This window comes from Nuphar pumila, chromosome 11 (assembly GCF_984573655.1).
Source record: "Nuphar pumila chromosome 11, dmNupPumi1.hap1.1, whole genome shotgun sequence".
In the NCBI taxonomy this organism is placed as follows: Eukaryota; Viridiplantae; Streptophyta; class Magnoliopsida; order Nymphaeales; family Nymphaeaceae; genus Nuphar; species Nuphar pumila.
The window spans coordinates 112,510,204-112,529,965 of NC_143259.1; the positions used below are offsets into that span (position 1 = coordinate 112,510,204).

Genomic DNA, 19,762 nt, shown 5'->3' on the forward strand with positions numbered 1-19,762 from the left:
AAGGATGAGCATGAACTTACTGTATATTATGATGCAGACTGGGCAGGAGATCCTGATGAACGAAGATCTATATCAGGATATTATGTCTTCATTGAAAGAAATTTAGTCTCTTGTAGTAGTAGAAAACAAAAGGTTGTTGCTAGATCAAGCACTGAGGCTGAATATAGATCCATGGTTGCCGCTAATACTGAAGCCACATGGATCAGGCATTTACTAACTGAAGTGGGAGAAAAGATCTCTCACTCTACCTTGTTGTCTGACAATCAAAGTGCTTTCAACATGTCATTCAATCCAGTACATCACAGTCGTGCTAAGCATATTGAGATCAACCAACATTTTGTAAGACAAAAGGTTGAAGAAAAAGAGATCGAACCTGAGTTTGTCAATACTGAAAGACAAGTTGCAGACATATTTACAAAGGGCTTGACAAAAGATCGTTTTTGGATGCTTAAAGGCAAGTTGTTCATGATCCAAAACCATGAACAACTTGAGGCGGGGTGAAAAAGTGTATTCTGGATATTAAGACCTGGGCCCATTGTATGTACAATCTGAATATTAGGACCCGAGTCTTAAGTATGTACAGTGTCATTTTATTTCTTTTGGGCCTAGACATTACACCATACCCGGACCCATACTGATTCTTTTAAACCTAAATACAATGTTTAAGTCACGATTTCATTGATTGAAATCGTGACAGCCGCAGCCTCTGTTCTTCTCTTCCTTTCTCTTCTTTTCTCACTTCACAGGTTCTTCTCAAACTTTCAGGAGAAAACCTGACAAATAACACAAGATTAATTTTATCCTTATCAAAGAACAGGGACAAATTTCCCAGCAGTTACTCAAAAGTTATTCTTAGTATGTTGAACATCAACACTTGATTATGATATGCCTTCAAAAATATGCCGAGAAGATCCAGACGAACCAATTCTAAGATTGCATCACTGGCAAAGGGTTTCAGGGATCCATGGAAAAGGTTAAAATTTGAATAGAACGTCTTGATATGATTAACATGCAGTGAGATATGAGAGGAATGAAAGACTAAGAAATTTTATCTATTGAGTATTAGGGATGTATTAGGGATATCAGAGTCAGACCACATGGACACGAGCACATGAGCAAATAAAGTAACATGATAACTCCATATGAAAAAAGAGAGTAAAGACACATGTACCCCACAAACTATCAAATGATAAGAGTCCGCATTTAACATGCTGTTAATATGAACATGAGTTCTCATGGGAGTAATTATGCTTTCTAGAAACACATTTGGTTGGTTTCCATAAATCTTAAAGGGATGCTTGCTTTAACAAGTTAGTTTTAAACCCTAATCAACACCATCATGAGGTTGTGGAGGAAACGGAAATGTATTTATGATACTACAAATATTATTGTAGCCATAGCCAGTTAACTTATTCTGTCTTTAGTATGATTACATTATTGGGCTTAGAAACACCGCATGCGGGCACCAACTTTGAAGTTTAATGTACAAACTTTTTCCAATATATGCTTAAAATGTCGGTAATGAACCGCACAAACAATTAAACTTGGAAGATCAACATTTATTGTGTGCAAATGAGAATCTATATCAGATACACTAATAAAAAGAAGGATAAAACTGTACAACCTCAAGGAATTATTGTCAAACACATAGTGAAACACAGCATCTAACAGAGATGAGCATATAATTTAATGAAAATATTATAGAAGGTACAAAATTATAATAATACCAATGCCCAAAACCGAAAATAGCGCCAAATAAGGAGGAATTTCAGCCACATGAAATTTAGGACCTGCATTGGGAAAAGAAACGGAAAAGAATAAAAATATTTTGCTAAAGGAACCAGGTACAGAATTTTCAGAAAATTACAAGAGGAATATAAGAAAGACTGTCAAACAGATATGTGTACAAGTAATTTACGGTGGCATGTGCATGTATTACATGTTCAAATTTGAACAAAGGGATATGGTTTAGTCTCAAAATTGAAAAGAGAAACAACCATAAACACAAGAACAAAGAACCAAATAAGAAAAGTGCTGAACTCAACAAGAAAAAAAAGTAGTCAATTAAACTAAAAGGCTTCAAATTGGAAAGTAGAACGCCCACATCTATAAGGAGGAGACTTCTTTTGCACAAGAGCATCAATCCACAACTATAGCTTCAAGGCATCAGACCCAAAACTTATCCAATGTAACAGTGAAAGTTTTGAATTAAATTCCATGTCTGAGGGTTGGATTCCCAGGTGGGAAGCTTATTCCGAGAGAGTGACTTTTCCCATTCCTTAACTGTAGAAATCTTTCTTATTTTATACTACAGAAAGTAGTCAATTAACTTTTGGCTTGAAAGAAAGAAGGTTTCTAGTCATGATCTTTTCTTCTGTGATCAAATCATTCATTCCAGAGTATGAGGCTAGGAGAGAAATGACTGATGGGACGAGAATAAAGATAGAATTTTGAGTTAAACTCTTAACTTCCAATTTTGATCCAATGTCAAATATGAGAAGACGACACAACAAAAATAGTCCTTCTGTGGGAGACAGTGCCTGCATTTTGATAGGCTATCACAAAAAGAAAATATATATATCCTTTATGTGGGATGTCATACTCATCCATACCTAATTGAGCAACCTCCAACTCCAACCAAAGAAAATGTGAGCCCTATCCATGATACGTGGATAGAGGGGCGGAGTTAAGCCCAACCATAAAATCACCAGATTCACCACTAACCATCAAAACCAAAGCATTCTTTAGGCTAAACACAGAAGAGTTTTAAATAGTTTCTCTAAATGATGATTAGATGAAATTACTCTATAATGGTTTCAAAGAGAGAGAACGGTTTCAAAGAGTAATCATTGTTTTATAATTAATATTTCTAATATCAATTATTATGCATTGTTACATGAACATTGATGAAGATCTTATAGTGGCAACATGAGATCAAAAGTTATTACATTCATAAATTTCCTTATCTAAATTCTGGATTAATCAAAAGATTCTAAAAATTCAAGTAATGGCTCAATGCTATAAAAATAGAGTTTCACAGACCCAACAAGGATCTGCTGAAACCAATATTTTTAAAAAGAAAAAAAATAAACATTAATAGTAACAATGTTGTATTAAAGAATCTAATATAGCATCATTTCCCAAACATACAGCAGATTGCTGACCTAGCGATACTATTTTTTTTTTCTTCAAGTGAACTGCAACAATATTCACTAAAAACTTGGGAGAACACTGAAACATCAAAAACATATTAAGCAGCTTTTACCTATTGCACTTTATTTTCATGTTACCATCGCAATCATGATAAAGCTACAAAAATGTCAAAAGACATACAAATATATTAAACAAACTTGATGTTTTCAAACTATGAAAGATTTAAATCTAATTCTCATCAGTTACAAGATATATTCAGCTCCTTTTATTTAACACGAATTACTAAACATTACTAGAAGTGATCAACATAAAACTCTTATCATGTTTAGCATTTAAGCTAACAAAAGTCAGACCAAGCATCCAGAATATAGCAGCTTGCTTCACTCGACTACAAAATCTTTTACAATGTGGAAGTTGTTAAGTTATATGTATAATTTCATAGATAGTTTTATATATACATATATATAACTATAATTAATAATGCAATTTAGGCTTCCCACCAAGGGCATTTTGACCATTTTATACATGTTAGAAAATAGGTTTTTCTTTATTCTTCTTTTAATTTTTTGTATTTTATCTCATTATGTAAGGGCATTCTTGTAAAATGCCTTCTTATAGTTGTTGGGAGTACTCCCAACGGTCACAAATATGATCGTTGGGAGCCTCCCAATGTCTATTTGGAGGCTCCCTCTTGGCCTCTTCTTGTCCATAAATAAGGGCTTAAGGCTCCTTGTATATGTAAGCTTCTTTGAAGTTCCTTTATATTGTATGCACTCTTGTGGTGTGTAAGCCTTAGTGCATTTTGGATTGTCCCATAGTGGACTTGTGCATGTGCACTTTGTGATTGCGTTCTTCATAAGCCCTTAGTGGCTTTTGTGCTTTGGACGATTCGTGGATGTGATTTGTGCCTCTTGAGTGAGGTGTGTGAAGACTCCTTGTTTCATTACAGAAATATGTCTTACCCCATAACCGACAATGAACACTTCCAAAGGTGACAAATGCATCCATACGCCACTAAAAAATAGCCACAAGTGAATAACTTAATAAAAATTTCAATAATAATGATCAAGAATGAAGCTATTCTTTAATCAAGGCACTACCTGCTTGCAAAGGCATTGTAATAGAAAAAATGTGTCATCAGTTCCATGAGGAAAAGACTAAGAACCCAACGGATACAGTACAAAGCCACTTGTCCAACTGAATAATTCTTGTTAGGCACATCCAACTGCCAAGAGAATGAAGCCATGACATTAAAGATATAAAAAGAGAAGTTGCGACATTGGCATCAATAACAAATATATACATATGTAGGCCATGCTTAAATCAATCATATAAACAATACATGAAATGCTCAAGGATGTCCAGTTGTCCACTAACATCTAGCAGTGTTTGCCTTTACCTAGTTTTAAGGTAAAATAGATTGCTTCTATGTGAATTAGCTAATCAGCATATGATCTTAGATTCTGGAGCCTTCCAATTGCATTCAGTAGACAATGAATCACCGCAATCAGCAGGTCATTTATGATATTTACAACAGGTGCATTGTTATGCTCTTGTTTGTCTAATAGATATGTTGGTTACTTCTTACATAAGTGATAGAAACAACAAACGAACATACTCCAACCCCTAACTATTCAAACCCTTAAGCGGTAAAGGATACAACAACAACAACAACTACGCCTTCATCCCAAAACAATTGGGGTCGGCGATATGAACCAAAAAAGAAAATCATTCTGGGTCTTCCACATGAATCCTTCTCCTCCAATCATTTAGCGGTCAAGGATGATCCAATAAAAATAGTTATAACAGTAGTAATCCAAGTACTACACTTCTGTGTTCCTTCATGAAAAAAAATGGATGAACCTGCAAATGAACCACATGAATTATAGTATCCACAAGTATCAGTGGAAGGAAAATTATAGGCAGACCTATTACTGAATAAGTGATCAATTGTCATAATGTAATAAATAATAGTGATGAACAAACAACAAAAGAACTAGAGCCTAGAACACTTAAGTTTCATGACAGTATTAACATCTTCCATGAACTGGTATCTTTTCTAAACCAAATCTTTTATTTTCATAAATTTAATTCACTGATTTCCAACTTATATTCCATCGATTACATGCCAAAAAATCAGAAACTGCATGAGCTAATTTATGTCAATGGCTTTGTTGTTAAGCCTCAAAAAGGAAAAAATAAAATCACATCAATAAGTTCCATATTTGTAGCATGTCTTTTAATCAGGATAATATATTATCTCAAAAAGACAATTGAGATATTTAAAAATGAAAACAGAGAAAAAGGACCATAACCAACCTGTGAGGAGAAGGCATTGAAGCTTATAATTGGACCAGCAATGTAGAGGGGTGCATATAGCAAATAACATAGATATGCCTCAAATGTGAATTTTTCTTTGTAGATACTCTTCTCCTATTATGTACCACAAAGAAAACACTTAGAAGCTAAATATATCCAAAACAAGCAACAAAATTCCGGATAGATTATGGCACTTCCATGTCAGCTTGACTATAGCAAATTAATCAAAACACTGCAATTTTGAAAAGAAACACTAATAACAAAGAAGTACTGTTATAGATAAAGAGCTGCATTTGCAATGGGTAAGGACATGGTATAAGATATTAAAACCTTCCAATCACTTTTTAGTGTTTATATTTGCTTTTAGTGTTCATATCACCTTATATCACTTTGAAATTTGTTTTCTCATTACGAAGGAGTAGGCCACACAAGCATTGATGCATACTTTCTCCCCATTTTCCTTCAACTTTCATGAGCAAAAGTTGATTTCACATAGCAAACCAGAAAATTATTAACAAGAAATTTTTTTTAACTATTCCTTGCTTTAACTAGAGAGATGTCTTCCTTTTCTTCTGTAGTTGTTTTTAGATGCCCTCATTATCCTTCTTAAAATTTGTGCTCTAGTCAAACTCTAATTTCTTCCTCTTCCGTGACCTGATTCTCATGTTTCAGTCTTGTATTCTACTATCCTCAAGGTTTTCTCATGGATGGACCCTTTCTTTCCTCACCACAGCTTCATCCCTTGACTCTCAATATAACAAAAAAAATCAAAAGATTAGAGAAGCACTCTTTCTATTCACTCTGCAGAAAATCAGTAACAACGAAAGGACAAGGTAGCAAGAGGCAAGAAAACAAGTCAATCAAATGCATCATGCAGGAGTTGTTTGCCAAAATAACTTAACAAAACTGCAAAGCCATCACAACTTGCTTAAAAGAAAATTAAGCATCATTGTCAAAATGAGAAAATGGCAACATCAGAAAGAAACCAAAAAAGTGGATAAATTACAAGTGGACAATAAGCCACTTTATTGCTTAAGCTCATGCACACAATAACGTTTCAATCACCAATGAAAGCCAATACTGGTCAAATCAATTTTAACAAAATGTGAAGCTATGTTCTATTGCGAAGATAAGATCTAGCATGCAAAACCACTATTTTTTCCCCTAAGCTTCTTAATCATAGGCCTCACCACCCAAGGAATTTAAACATCCATGCATCGGCATCCTTCGGACATCATACTAAACCAGTAATACAAGAGTAAAACAATCGCCAGATATTTTTTAACACCCAGAGATACCATCAAACCCTCCTCCAGGATGCCATTTTCTTGCTTTTACCAATGTCAGTCCAGGTTAGATCTGGTTAAAGAATCCACTTTTGGCTATAAAAAATAAAAAATCAAATTTTGTAAAACTATGATATACATGTCAATGGAACATTTTACCTAAATGAACTTTTCTATATTTCTTTCTCACTTTCAAACATAGGCATGTGGATGTTTTTAACTTTCATCCTACAGACACTAGAACAGGCATTTCCAAGTTCAAATCTTGGACATATGGATCTTTTTAACTTCCAATTATTTAAAAAGTAGAGTGAAGGAGTCTTTACAAATATTTATTTTCTTGTTCACTTGATCATTACTCTCAATGGTTTTTGAAGATGCCTGATTTATTTTACTTCCAAAACATGAGAATAATAAATTATCTACAAGAACTATAAAATGTTATTTTCTAATATATTCACCAATCATTATTGCCATTAAGGTCAAAATACATGCAGACTAACATATTTCCCAAGAACTTGTTTTCACAACTTATCTTCTAGTAATTCAAAATAGGAGATGTCTTCTTTTCAGCTGTATTCTAAAGAGAACTGTTAAAATGTATATACCAGGGTTACCGGAAGCGCCACTTGGCATGGAGAAGCGTGCTTTCCCGAAATGCAGTTCGGAAGCGTGAAACGCCGCACTTTCGAAACAGCATGGAAAGCACACTTCTATTTTGGGAAGCACGCTTCCCCCTAAAATGGAAACATGCTTCCCCAATACGGGAAGTGCACTTTCCTCTAATTAGGAAGCAAGCTTCCCTAAGCTCGCTTCCTATTTTGGGAAGCGATCTTCCATTTTGACCTTTTGTTTTGACTTTTTACAAAAAAAAAACTAAAATTTATAGAAAAGCCTTTTATAAAGGGCATAGTAAATAGGCATTATAAAAAAGGGAAAGTTGAAACCTAATTCGACTTTCTCTCTCACTCCCGCTTCTGCTCCCTCAATTTTGCAGCGAGCTCCTCTTCTGATGACCTTCATCCTTCTTCCGATGACCTCCGGCGATAGCGAGGCACCATGGGTAGGCAAGGCACGGTCTCTCTCACTCAAAGTTGTCAATCAAGGAAGCAGAAGCGAGAAGCGGGGCACTTTCAAAATTTCAGGAAGCAAGAATTGTGGGACAACTTAGAAGCGAACCAAAAATCATCTCGGAAGCGACCTAAGAAGCGAACCGGAAGCGACCTAGGAAGATAAGGAGAAGCGTGCTTCCCAGCACATTTTGAAAGCACGACGTTTCACGCTTCCCACTCTCTATGGCGCTTCCGATAACTCTGCTCTTGCTCTCCTTCTTTCTATCTCTCTCTCTCTTTCTCCCGTCTGTCTCTCGGTCTCCCTCTCTCACTCTCTCTTTCTCCCGTCTGTCTCTCAGTCTCTCCCTCTCTGTGTGTGTCACACTCTCTTTGTCACTCACTCTCTTTATCCCGTTTGTCTCGCTCTCTCATCTTCTGTTTTTTTTCTTTTACGATTGTTAGATTTCATTTTTTATAGGTTTTTGGTTGATTTCTTCTCGGCAGGAGGATAAGATCGTTGTGATTGTGGGAACCATCACTAATGTAAAAGTGAAGTGAAGTGAAGGGGAAGCGAATGGGAAGGAGTTCGTGTTGTCTTTATAGAGGAACCAGGCGATTGATCGTTAGGGCCATTGCGACGGAAGCGGAAATGGCGGCGGAGACGATGAGGACAACTCTGAAAGCCAAAATGAGCATTTCTAAGGTGAGGGAATCCGATTTCGAGGAGTTTCAGTTGTTTCCTTTTCTGTTCTTTCTTTTTCAGATTGATTAAACTGTAGGGGTTTTTTTCTTTAGGTGGGGGTTTAGAGAATGGGGGAGGTTTTGGAGGAAATCAAGTGGGTTTGGGCGCAAATGGAGGAGAACGAGCAGTTGGCGACGTTGATGAGGGGTCTCTGTGGCTAGAACCTCAGCGACTCTCAATTCGCCGCTGATGACGTTCAGCTTTGTCTCGTAGAGGTTAGTGTTCCATTTCTCGTTTTTTATTGAATTCTATGAATATTGGATGCAAGTAATTGAACTTATAGAATCATTTGAAGATTTTGGCTTTTTGGATTGGTTGTTTTGCTTCATATCGGGGTCTGCTAGAATGGGTGTAGGAATTTGTAGTAATGTGTTTGTCTTAAGGTATCTGATACTGAAAGTGGGGAGACCTTACCTTTGGTGTATGACCCTGCCATTATCTCAGTGTACTGGGGAAGCGCCCCCTTGCGATTGCGATTGCGATGCGAATTGTTCAATTATTGCTAGTTGCTGGTGGTTTCCTTTCTCGCATTCTTTGGGATCTTGTTAATAACAATATCAAAGAGGTGAATTACCATGCTCATGCATTTCTTGTCTTCTTATTGAATTTTGGTGCGTAGATGAGTATGCCATGGTGGTTGTATATACCGGCATTGTTAATTTGTAAGTTCAGGAATCAAGCCTTCTTATTGAATCTTGATGGATAGATGAATACGTGATGGTAGTTGTTGTATATGCCAGTGTTGTTAATTTGTAAGGTTATAGAAGTGTAGTGCAGAAGCATATGCTACTAAGTTTAGTCATGTTCTTTTACTCATCAGCAAAGGATCTGCCAACTTAAAAGTAGTAGACTTAATAACATTCTTTTATTTGTTCCGGTTTTGAAAGAAAACAGGTTTTATTATCCTCTGTTGTAATTGAATTCAACATCTTTTCATCATTATCTCATTTGCTATCTTACAAAGATCAAAACATCAAATAACAAGTCATTTGATTCTTTTCTTGAAAAAGGTACGCTTCTTAATCAATTTTATTAGCTTCTTAATGTATTATTTATTAAATGCTTGCATGCATTTGTTTGCAATATGAATAAGAATAATGATTTTTTTATGTAGTATTTATTAAATGCTTGCAAGTTGCAACAAGATTTATTTGTTAGATAATTGCAAGAGGAATATGAATTATAGATCTTCCTAAAATTTTAGAAGTGCCTCGCTTTCCGCTCCCGCTTCCTCGACTAGCAACTCTGGTATATACATATAATATGTATATATACAATATATACATGTATATATGTATACATATAATTAAGTATGTATATGTATTTGTATACATATATATTACATATGTAAATATTGTAACTAGTAACTATTTTTTCCTTCTTTTTTCTTTTAGTTAGGTTGTTTTTGGGCTAGTCAACATAGAGTTGACTAGTCAAATAGAGCTATTGGGATTGTTCCAACAGCTCTATTTGTAGTTGTTGGACTGTTCCAACAGCTCCATTTGAGACTACCACTTGTGTATAAATAGGGGTGAAACCCCTCATTATTTGTAATGCATTTCTTTGCATTTTGGTGATTAATAAAATATATTTTTTATATATTTCTTGTTGTAGAGAACCGCTTTTTAGGTGTTTGTAAGTGTATCCTTAGTGACACTTTTATGCTTATCCATTTTGTTTATTGGTGGACATTTTAGTTCATAATTAGAGGATCGTATTTCCTCACATGGTATCAGAGCAATGTGCTCTTTGAGAGCCAAAAAAGTTTGTTGGCTCATGAAATCATCTCTCTCATGCTTGTGTTGGTGGTTGCAACACAAGCTTGCTTTCTTCTTCGTCTCAAGTGTTTGTGTGATCAAGTTGTGCTCTCTTGAAGGTTGATTAGTTCGTTGTGCTCGTTAATCTACACAAAGTTCGTGAAAGTGGTGCTCGTATTTTTGTACTCTCTCTCTCTCTCTCTCTCTCTCTCTCTCTCTCTCTCTCTCTCTCTCTCTCTCTCTCTCTCTCTCTTCTACCCTTGTAAAAATAGATCACAAAGAAAGTGTCACCATCATGCCCATGAAACTTAACGATACGAATTATGTTATGTAGTCTTCAATTATGAAGCATGCATCACATTTGGAAAAAAAGGTTGTGGAGATTAGTGAATGGTTCTGATTTGCAACCAAGTTCTCACTAAGGCGGAGAACGAAAAAGAAATCCGTCTTTCCGATGTGGAAAAAACTAAAGTTATAGTTAATTATGAAAAAAAATGAAAAGAGCGGAGAGTAGAACATGCTAAGATTATGTATTGGTTCATTAATGGAGTTGACATAAAAAAATGCTCTAGCCTTGATAAATTCAAGCATGCAAACAATGCTTGGGAATACCTCAAAAACATGTATTCCCTTTGGAAGAGAATAGGTTAAAGAAAAATTCTCTTAAGAATGATGAAGAATCCGTGTCGGTTGTCTCTAGGCCCGAATCTTATGCTCATACTTATAGACCACCTCACTTTGAAAAAAACACAAATGACTATGACAACAAAAAGAAAAAAAAATTATCATTATTGTCATGAACCAGGGCACATTAAACTTATGTGTCCCAAGCTAAAGAGAAGGGATGAAAAATATTATATGGAGAAGAAAGTGGTTACGGTTGAAACACCTCAAGAGACTAAGGACGATTATACCTCTCAAGATACATCCATTGGAATAGCTAAATCCTTATCTCAACTAGTGGAAGCAATTCAAGCTCTTCTTAGATGATCTTCTTCAACTGGAGTCGCGGACTCATTCTACACCAACCCTAGCAAATTTTCTTGGCTTCTTGATTCTGGTGCATCTTTTCACATAACCCCAAATCAAGATATTTTATCTAATTGTCGTAATAACTCAAGTGTGTCAAATGTTTTCAGTGCCGATGGTATATCTCTTGAAATCAAAAGAATAAAAAAAATTGATAAAAAATTTTCAAATAAAAAAATTATTTCAAAAGTTAAATACATTCTCAAATTAAATTTAAATCTTCTATTTGTCACCCAAATATCTGATTATGGAATGGATTTTTTATTGTCCCTTGGTGGACTTGTGTTTGTGCACATTGCTTTGTATTCTTATATGCCCTTAGTGGCCTCTTTTTGTATTTCCGCCTGTTTCATTATAGTATTCTCATAATCATTACTATTATTTAGCTTTCTTTCTATCTTTTGACTTTCAAGGAAAAAAGAAGTATTGCAATGTCACATGCACATTTAGATTTAGATGACAGTAGATCATCTACAGTAAGCGAAAAAGAACATACGAATTGTTGTAAGTGGATGCAGATAAAAAAACTTTCACCATTAATAATCTAAATTGATGGCAAATTAAATCTTCTAATATGAACAAGTGTTTAAACTTCACCGTTTTAGAATCTCTTGATACCAACATGGTGAACCTATACATATCTAGGTTTAAATTCAGGTACGTGTCTGAGTTTTACTATTAGAGAAATGGATCAGGCAAAAAAAATGTTGTATGATTACTTCAAAAATATTGTCAATATGGCCCTACTGAAATGTCAAAAGTAGTAGAGAGAATTCCATGAACACATCATAAGAAATATACATGATGACTCTTGTAGATCATTGATACATCAAAGTAGACAATACATAATAAGTTTACTCCACTTGTGTTTGGTATGGCCTAGAGTGAATGAAAACAGCCAAATTCAAAACACTAGTTGCAGAATGCAATTTCCAATATAGAAAATGCAAAATAGGATTGTCCAACAATTATCCATTAAATACAGCATCAAAGGCCAGAAATTCAGCATTGATAGTGTTCACAATAAGATAGAAATATACAGTAAGATCTACCTTTCGATCAACATGAGTACTCTGAGACCAATAATTATCATATGCAAAGCTGATCATTCGCAAGATCACTGCCAAAATTACATCACAACGAAAACCAAACATAAAAATCTAAGTTCAAGAATCAGGAGAGATTTATCAACCTAAATAAAAGACAAATCAAGAGATACATATATAAATACACATGCAATATATATATATAGAGAGAGAGAGTACGTTATAGCTGCCTAGCACTTTTCTAGCCTACTGCCAACCTACCGAGCTTTTGAAGGGTTTTTTCTATATATTTTTCAAATCTGCCCATACAAATGTGATCTACATGCTTGATTTTATAGAAATCGACTCTTGGATCGTCCGATTCCAACATGCAGGTAGGTTTTTATAAGATTTAAAAATCAATGGTCTACAATTTTTATAAATATTAAATGCTTAAAAGATCATGTTTTTTAGCGAAGAAACATGATCCAAGTGTCATTTCCTAGCAAATCGACCATGGCGAACACATCTGCAGGGTTAGATTTGTGAAAAACAACCCAAAAACACCTATTTGCTGGTGATAGGCTAAAAACGTGGTAGGCAGCTTCCAATTTTTCATATATATATATATGTGGTAATACATTTGTGCTAAATAAAACATGTTAAATCGGTTTTTTGGCTTTTCCAATGTTTTTTTCACAGTTCCAACCCCATAAATGTGTTGGGCATGGTCGATTATTAGGAATCCACACCTGGATCATGTGTTTTCGATAAAAAAATGATATTTGGAATCTCGAAAATTTACAAAGATTTTGACCATTGATTTTTCAAACTTTATAAAAACCCACCCGTGTGTCAGAATCGAACGCTTCAAGAGTTGATTCCTATAAAATCAAGTACATAGATGTGTAACACATCTATACAGTCAGAATTTAAAAATAAAATGAAAAAAGCCCAAAAAAAACATTTAGCATATTTCATTTAGCACGGATGTATTTCCCTATATATATAGTCACTAGATTATGAGAACTGGAAGCATGAAAACTAATGTGTGAACCGTGATTTTCATGGTTTTTTTTGTTCTTTTCTCTTGAATCTAACCGTACGGGTGTGATCTACACGCTTGGTTTTATAAGAACACGCTCTTGAATCATCCGATTTTGATGCATAAACGAGATTTTTTTAAGGTTTTAAAATCAATGGCTCATAATCATCATAAATATTCAAGCATTCAAAAATCACATTTTTTCATCGAAAACACATGATCCAATGGTTGATTCCTATCAAATTCACCATGCTAAGCACATTCACATGGTTGGATTTGCAAAAAAAGTGTTGGAAATGCTCATATTTCTAGTTCTCATATTCTAGTGATTATATAGATATATGAATCTGGGGAATAACTTTCTTGCAGGATTTGAACCCAAGGCCCCTTGGATATGATAGTGTCCTAAAAATCCAGCTATGCATTAATATTGGTATGGAAACTTCAGCAGAACTTACAGTGATGGGGATTTTGCAGGAAAACAGAAAATATATCAGATAATTTTGCAAAAAAAGAAATTTTGATTAAAATTTTTAAAACTTATCTATTTTATATTTCCCATTATTTTTTAAAAAATAGGTCTTTGAGTTTACCATGATAAGGACATAAGAAATTTAAAAGAAATTTGATAAAGCCAAAGGCTATAAAACATACATGTATATTTATCTGGTATGCATCCTTTCTTCTTGCATATTCTTCCACTCAGCATACTCATTCTCTTAACTTAATTATCATTAAGCCATGTGACAGTGATACATTGATGGAGTAGCATTTAGTATTTAACATGTGTTCCAGAAATTTATCTAAGAAATTGGAGAACAGATATTGCAGGGAAGGAATGACATTGTCATACAAGAAAAATAGTCACAATGACTAACCCTTTCAGGCTTAAGCTTTATGTTTACAAGCCCTTGCAATGTTGGTGGGAAGGAAGGAGTGTTGCATGTTTCATATGCCTATGATTCTGTGTACATGCACATGTTTGCACATGCATGCAAGTGTGCATGGATGGTTTTGATTATGCCGCAAAATCAGCATATGTGATTCAGCACATTTTGGTTTAGACTTTGATCCCTGAAACGGGTATGCCTTTTTAGCAGCAATAGCCAGTAAGTGATACATATCTTGATATCAAATGTATCCAGGTACAAATAGCCAGTCAGCAAAAACCTAAACCTTTCAATGGCAACCAGAACAAAATTCTCCCTGGTTATCAAAGGTTTAAACTTTAAACTTTTCAAAACAAGAAGGCATCAAACTTCTTTTTCAATATGAAAAAAAAAAACTATTAACTTTCTGGCAAAATCAATGAAAGAGTTACACTTCTCCTAAAAACTATAACAAAAACTATAAAATATAAATCAGCTTAAGCTTGCAGTTAATCATATTTCAGCAAGAACCAAGATCATGATTAAAGAAAGTGACATACAGATTCATGAGGATATAAAATGGCATGAATTGACCAAAGTGAATAAAGAAACATATTTCATTATTTTCAAGAGGTGAAGGTATTACCAAGATTGAAGCAAATATGCCATCTAAATGTACCTCGGTAGCCATCCAAGAATGCCCAACTTTCTCTGCCCAAATTGATTAAAAGGAATTATCTTGGTTTGTCCCGTATAAGAATGCACTCATAACGGTAAATGGTAGCATAATCGAGTTTAATTTACTTAAGCAAACTTACCCAAACAAGGAAAAGGAATATCCTTCATAAATACGGTTACAAAGAAGAACCAAAATGTTGAATGTCCAAATTACAAGTGAAAAATATGCAGATTTCAAAAATATCTGCAAAAGGAACAAATAGAACCGGTTAAGCACACTGAATGCGAAGCATGTGCCCTTACTGTCCTCACTAATACCTAATGATACATGAAAAATCCAATGATCTCATTACAATTTATTGTCTTGTTTTACAAGGTTAATTATTGTTTGTTATTTGCCATTTTGACTTTATTTAATAGTGAGTACTTAGTAGCCTTATTTCTTTCCATTTTTTTTTTGGATAATCCAAGGGAACCCCCCCCCCCAATCACCAACCGCGCATTGGCTGGCCCCCAGTTGATAATGTAAGAAAATAACGTGTAAATATATTTGGATCGGGTCAGGATGGATCTGATCCAGTCTGTAATTCAGTTATGTAATGTCTCTGTATCAAGGGTAATCAGGTCAAAACTGAACTCTAATGTTTTATATTAAATACTAATGAAAACAGGAGGTAGCAAAACACAGAAAAATTGTGGACTGCTCTTCTATTCCAATGTCATCTTCTTCGTCCTTTTCTCAAACATCTTCTACTGGTTTCAGAGGCACGTGTTACAAATATTTCTCACATGGTATCAGAGCCAACATCTTCATCCAGGTAACTCTTAATCATATCTGTCCTCTCATCTAATCCTTTCTTCATCTTCTTCTTTTATTATTGTCCCACTCTTTCTTCCTTGCCTGCAATCTCTCGTAATAGCCTTTTTCATACTTCTCTTATATACAAAAAGGAAAGACCTTTCTCTCCTGGTCTTTCTCACCTGCTGTTCATGTCCCTCTTAATAAAAAAAATAGAGGGAGAAAACCTTGATCTTTTCCAATCTTGGAACCCTAAATCATTCTTTTTCCCTGCTTTTCTTCTCTTCCAATCTTGGAACCCTAAATCCTTCTTTTTCCTTGGTTTTGTTTCTTTTCCCTGTTTTTCCTGTTTTTTTCTTGTACTACAGCATATCAGGAAAGGGCAGACATGATTCTGAAAATTACACCCTTTTTTTAAAGTCGTGATATTGAGAAAATCACGACTCTAACTGAAAATATCGCCTTCCTTGGTTTTGGTGCCACATACTTTTTTACTGTTACTGCTTGAACCCTTCCTGGTTCTGCCAAGAAAAAAAAACTGATCGTGAGTTTATCTTTTGTTATTCTTGCACCCACAATTTCTTCAAATGCCCAACTTTGTACTCCTCTTCCCATGAACACTTCTCTTCTTTAAACTAACTTTTTTAAATTACCTTATCTGGAAACGGCAAATCACTTCTTTCATAGAGTCTGGATCTGATGGGACACTTGAATGACTCTGAACCAAAGCCTTCTGAATACCTAACAGAGAAGAAAGATGGAGAAGGGAATACTGGAAGCAGTCTCACGTGAAACCCAGAATGTTGTCATTGGATTCGACAGGATAAAATGTTAGCTATCTTTTGTGTACCCTTTCACAGGATGGAATGAGTGTGAAGGAACTCTGGGATAAACTTCGTGAAGTTTATTCCAAGGTCTATAAATCTAGAGCAATGCAGCTAAAATCTCAATTTATAAACATGAAGCGGAACTCGTCTTCTATCATGAAATACATGAATAAGATGAAGACCATCACCGATGAGCTAGCCTTGATTGGAAACCCATTTCTGACAAAGATAAAGTCCAACAGATCCTTGTTGGACTTGGACCAGAATACTCAATGCTTGTCATATCTCTGGAGTGTCAGGAACACCTCCCTCTGTATGAGAAACTACGACCCATCTTGCTGCAATAAGAAGCTTCACATGTTCTAAAAGGGAATAATGATCAACGAGATAAACTTCTTGAAGTTTTTAATATTAATGTGGGATCAAATAGAGTTCGATGGCGACAAAATAATTTCAGATCAAGGGACCGAGGTAGGAACTATGGACAAGGGGGAAGAGGATTATTTCTCTTACCGCAGCAGTAGCAGCAACAAAATTTTCAGCAACATCAGCAAAAAAAAAACATGGGGTCTTACTGTGAAAATCTCTATAAAGAGAGTGTGTGTACACACACATACTTGAGACAAGAGGTTTGCACAAAGGCACAAGGAGAACTCTCACAAGTGTACAAATGGCAAGGATACACATGCACAAGGGCATAAAAAATGAACCTCTTTATTGAATGTGAAAGGGCTTTATGAAAAACCTTAATACAAAACACAAGGGGATCACCCCTTATTTATAATACAAGGGAGAGAGGGAATGAGGGAGTCGTTGGGCTCCCAACGGCTCTAAATAGAGCTGTTGGAACAGTTCTCTCTACTTTATGCTTTTTGACTTTGGTCAAAAAAACATAAAGCTAAAAAAGTCTAAAAATAAACTAAAAAAGAAAAAAAAAACTAACCTAACTAACATAATCCAAACTAAACTTTTAAAAGTAAACTAAAACTATGAGATTACATATTAAATTATGTTACATTATTTAACACCCCCCTCAAACTTAGGGTGACATAACCGAAAGTTTGCCAAGAAGGAAGTTAAATCTTGGAGAGCACAGCACTTTAGTGAAGAAGTCTGTCAGTTGGTATTTTGATGTAACATATGAAAGGTCTATGGTTTTTCTTACGTATTCTTCACGTACATAGTGTCAGTCCATCTCAATGTGCTTCATGCGCTCATGGAAATGTGTGATTTTTGGCAATGTAAATTGCACTTTTATTATCACAACATAGTTTTGTGGGCCCTTGAACTTGAATATTCATATCTTTCAGCAAGCTGCGAATCCAAACAATCTCCATGGTAGTAGATGCCATGACTCTATATTCGGCTTTTGTGGATGAAAGTGAGACCTTTTGTTGTTTCTTGCATCTCCAAGAAATTAAAGATTCTCCTAAAAAAATACAAAAACCAGTGGTGGAGTGATGATTATTTGGGTTACCTTCCCGGTCAGAGTCAGTATAAGCAATTAAATTCAATTCAGAAGAAGAAGATAGAAATACCCCCTTGTTTACTGTACCCTTTATGTATCTGATAATGCGAAGAATGGCGCTCATATGAACTGTAGTAGGTGCATATTGAAATTGGCTAGCAACATGTATTGCATGAGAAATATCAGGCCTCGTAATTGTTAAAATATGTATATATATATATATATATACATATACTTATATATATACATACATTCGTATATATATAAGTATATATATACATATATGTATATATATACAGTTTCCTTTTTAGTGAAATACCCGATAGGGGTATTCTTGTAAAACCACAATGTATTTTTTCCTTTTTACTTTTTTCCTTTTTCTCTTTTTCTTTTTTACTTTTTTCTTTTTTATTTCCCCCTTTTTTAAGACCACAAGGGCCCCACACTTGTAGTCGTTGGGGCCCCAACGGTTAGATTTCTGACCGTTGGGGCTCCCAACAACTACAAGGGAGCCCCTTGTGGTCCCTTCTTTGAGCCTCCCTCCTCTATAAATAGAGGAGGTGTTCTCCTCTTGTAAGCATTGGGTTTTCACCCTTCTCTTCCTTTCTTCAATAAATTCAACTTATGACTTTAAGTCATTTTCTACTTTTGAGAGTTTTGTGTGTGCACTTATAGTGTTTGTGTTCTTGGCTCTTAAGGTCACTCTTAAAGAGTGCTTTTTACTCCATTGGAGCTTCCGTCTCTTTTCGTTACATGGTATCAGAGCTCGGTTGGTGATTGGGCTTCTCTTTATTATCTTGGAACGTGTGCCTCTCAAATTTTAAGAAGAAATGAAGGATTTGGTGCCGATGGAATGTGATTCTAAAGTGGAGCTTTCTTTTAAGATAAATGGGTCCAACTATCTCATATGGGCCTCCGCGATGGAAAATCATTTAAGAGGTAAGAAACTTTGGGGTTTTGTTATGGGAACTACTCCCGAACCATCTCTTGTTCTCACTAAAATTGAAAATGAGATTGAAAAAGCTTTAGATGGCAATAAGCGCATCAAAGCTATCAATGACCATCAATCCAAAGTTAAGGATTGGGAAAGTAATCATGCCAAAATTTTGGCATGGTTTATGAACAATGTTGACCATAAAAATTGTGCTAATATTGCCAAATTTAGAAGGGCCAATGAGGCATGGTTTTTCCTTAAGGGTATGTATACCCAAAAGGATCTTGCTCGACAATTTTTTTGTCAAGAAAAAATCTGTTCCACCAAACAAATGGATATGAGTGTCCGGGACTATTTTAGCTCTCTAACCCCTCTTTGGGATGAACTTGCTCTTCTTGAGCCTAAATGGGTGGCTCCAGAAGATATTGAATTAAGAAGGGAACAAATTGAAAATGAGCACTTCTTTCAATTTATTCATGGTCTTCGCCCGGAATTTGAACAAGTTAGGGCATCTCTTCTCCATAGAAGCAAAGCCTTACCTATTGAAGATGCCCTCGCCGAAATATGCCAAGAGGAAACTCGACTTGGCTTAAGCATTAAAAATGATGAAGTTTTGGTCGTTACTAGGTCCGGATCAAATGTTAAAGTCTATAGACCTCCTCACTTCAACAAAAATAGTAATGGGCCTATAAAGGGAATAATATGCCATTATTGTAATGAACCGGGACACATTAGACTGGTTTGTCCCAAACTTAAAGGAAAAGTGGCCGCGGTTGGAG

At 35.2% G+C, this 19,762-nt stretch overlaps 1 protein-coding gene across 2 annotated transcripts in view; it reads right to left on the reverse strand.

Annotated features, from left to right (window-relative positions):
- The window catches only part of LOC149822879 (MBOAT (membrane bound O-acyl transferase) family protein), an 84,016-nt gene that overhangs the window by 49,040 nt on the left and 15,214 nt on the right, over positions 1–19,762 (reverse strand). The window contains exons 5-11 of one of the 2 annotated variants that reach the window (XM_089981298.1): positions 15,096–15,199; positions 14,924–14,988; positions 12,391–12,458; positions 5,473–5,586; positions 4,254–4,378; positions 4,116–4,167; positions 1,728–1,790 (exon numbers count right to left, since the gene is read on the reverse strand). In XM_089981298.1, the coding sequence (XP_089837424.1) occupies positions 1,728–1,790; positions 4,116–4,167; positions 4,254–4,378; positions 5,473–5,586; positions 12,391–12,458; positions 14,924–14,988; positions 15,096–15,199 (591 nt within the window). The remainder of the gene's footprint in view (positions 1–1,727; positions 1,791–4,115; positions 4,168–4,253; positions 4,379–5,472; positions 5,587–12,390; positions 12,459–14,923; positions 14,989–15,095; positions 15,200–19,762) is intronic. The other variant, XM_089981299.1, reaches the window with a different exon arrangement.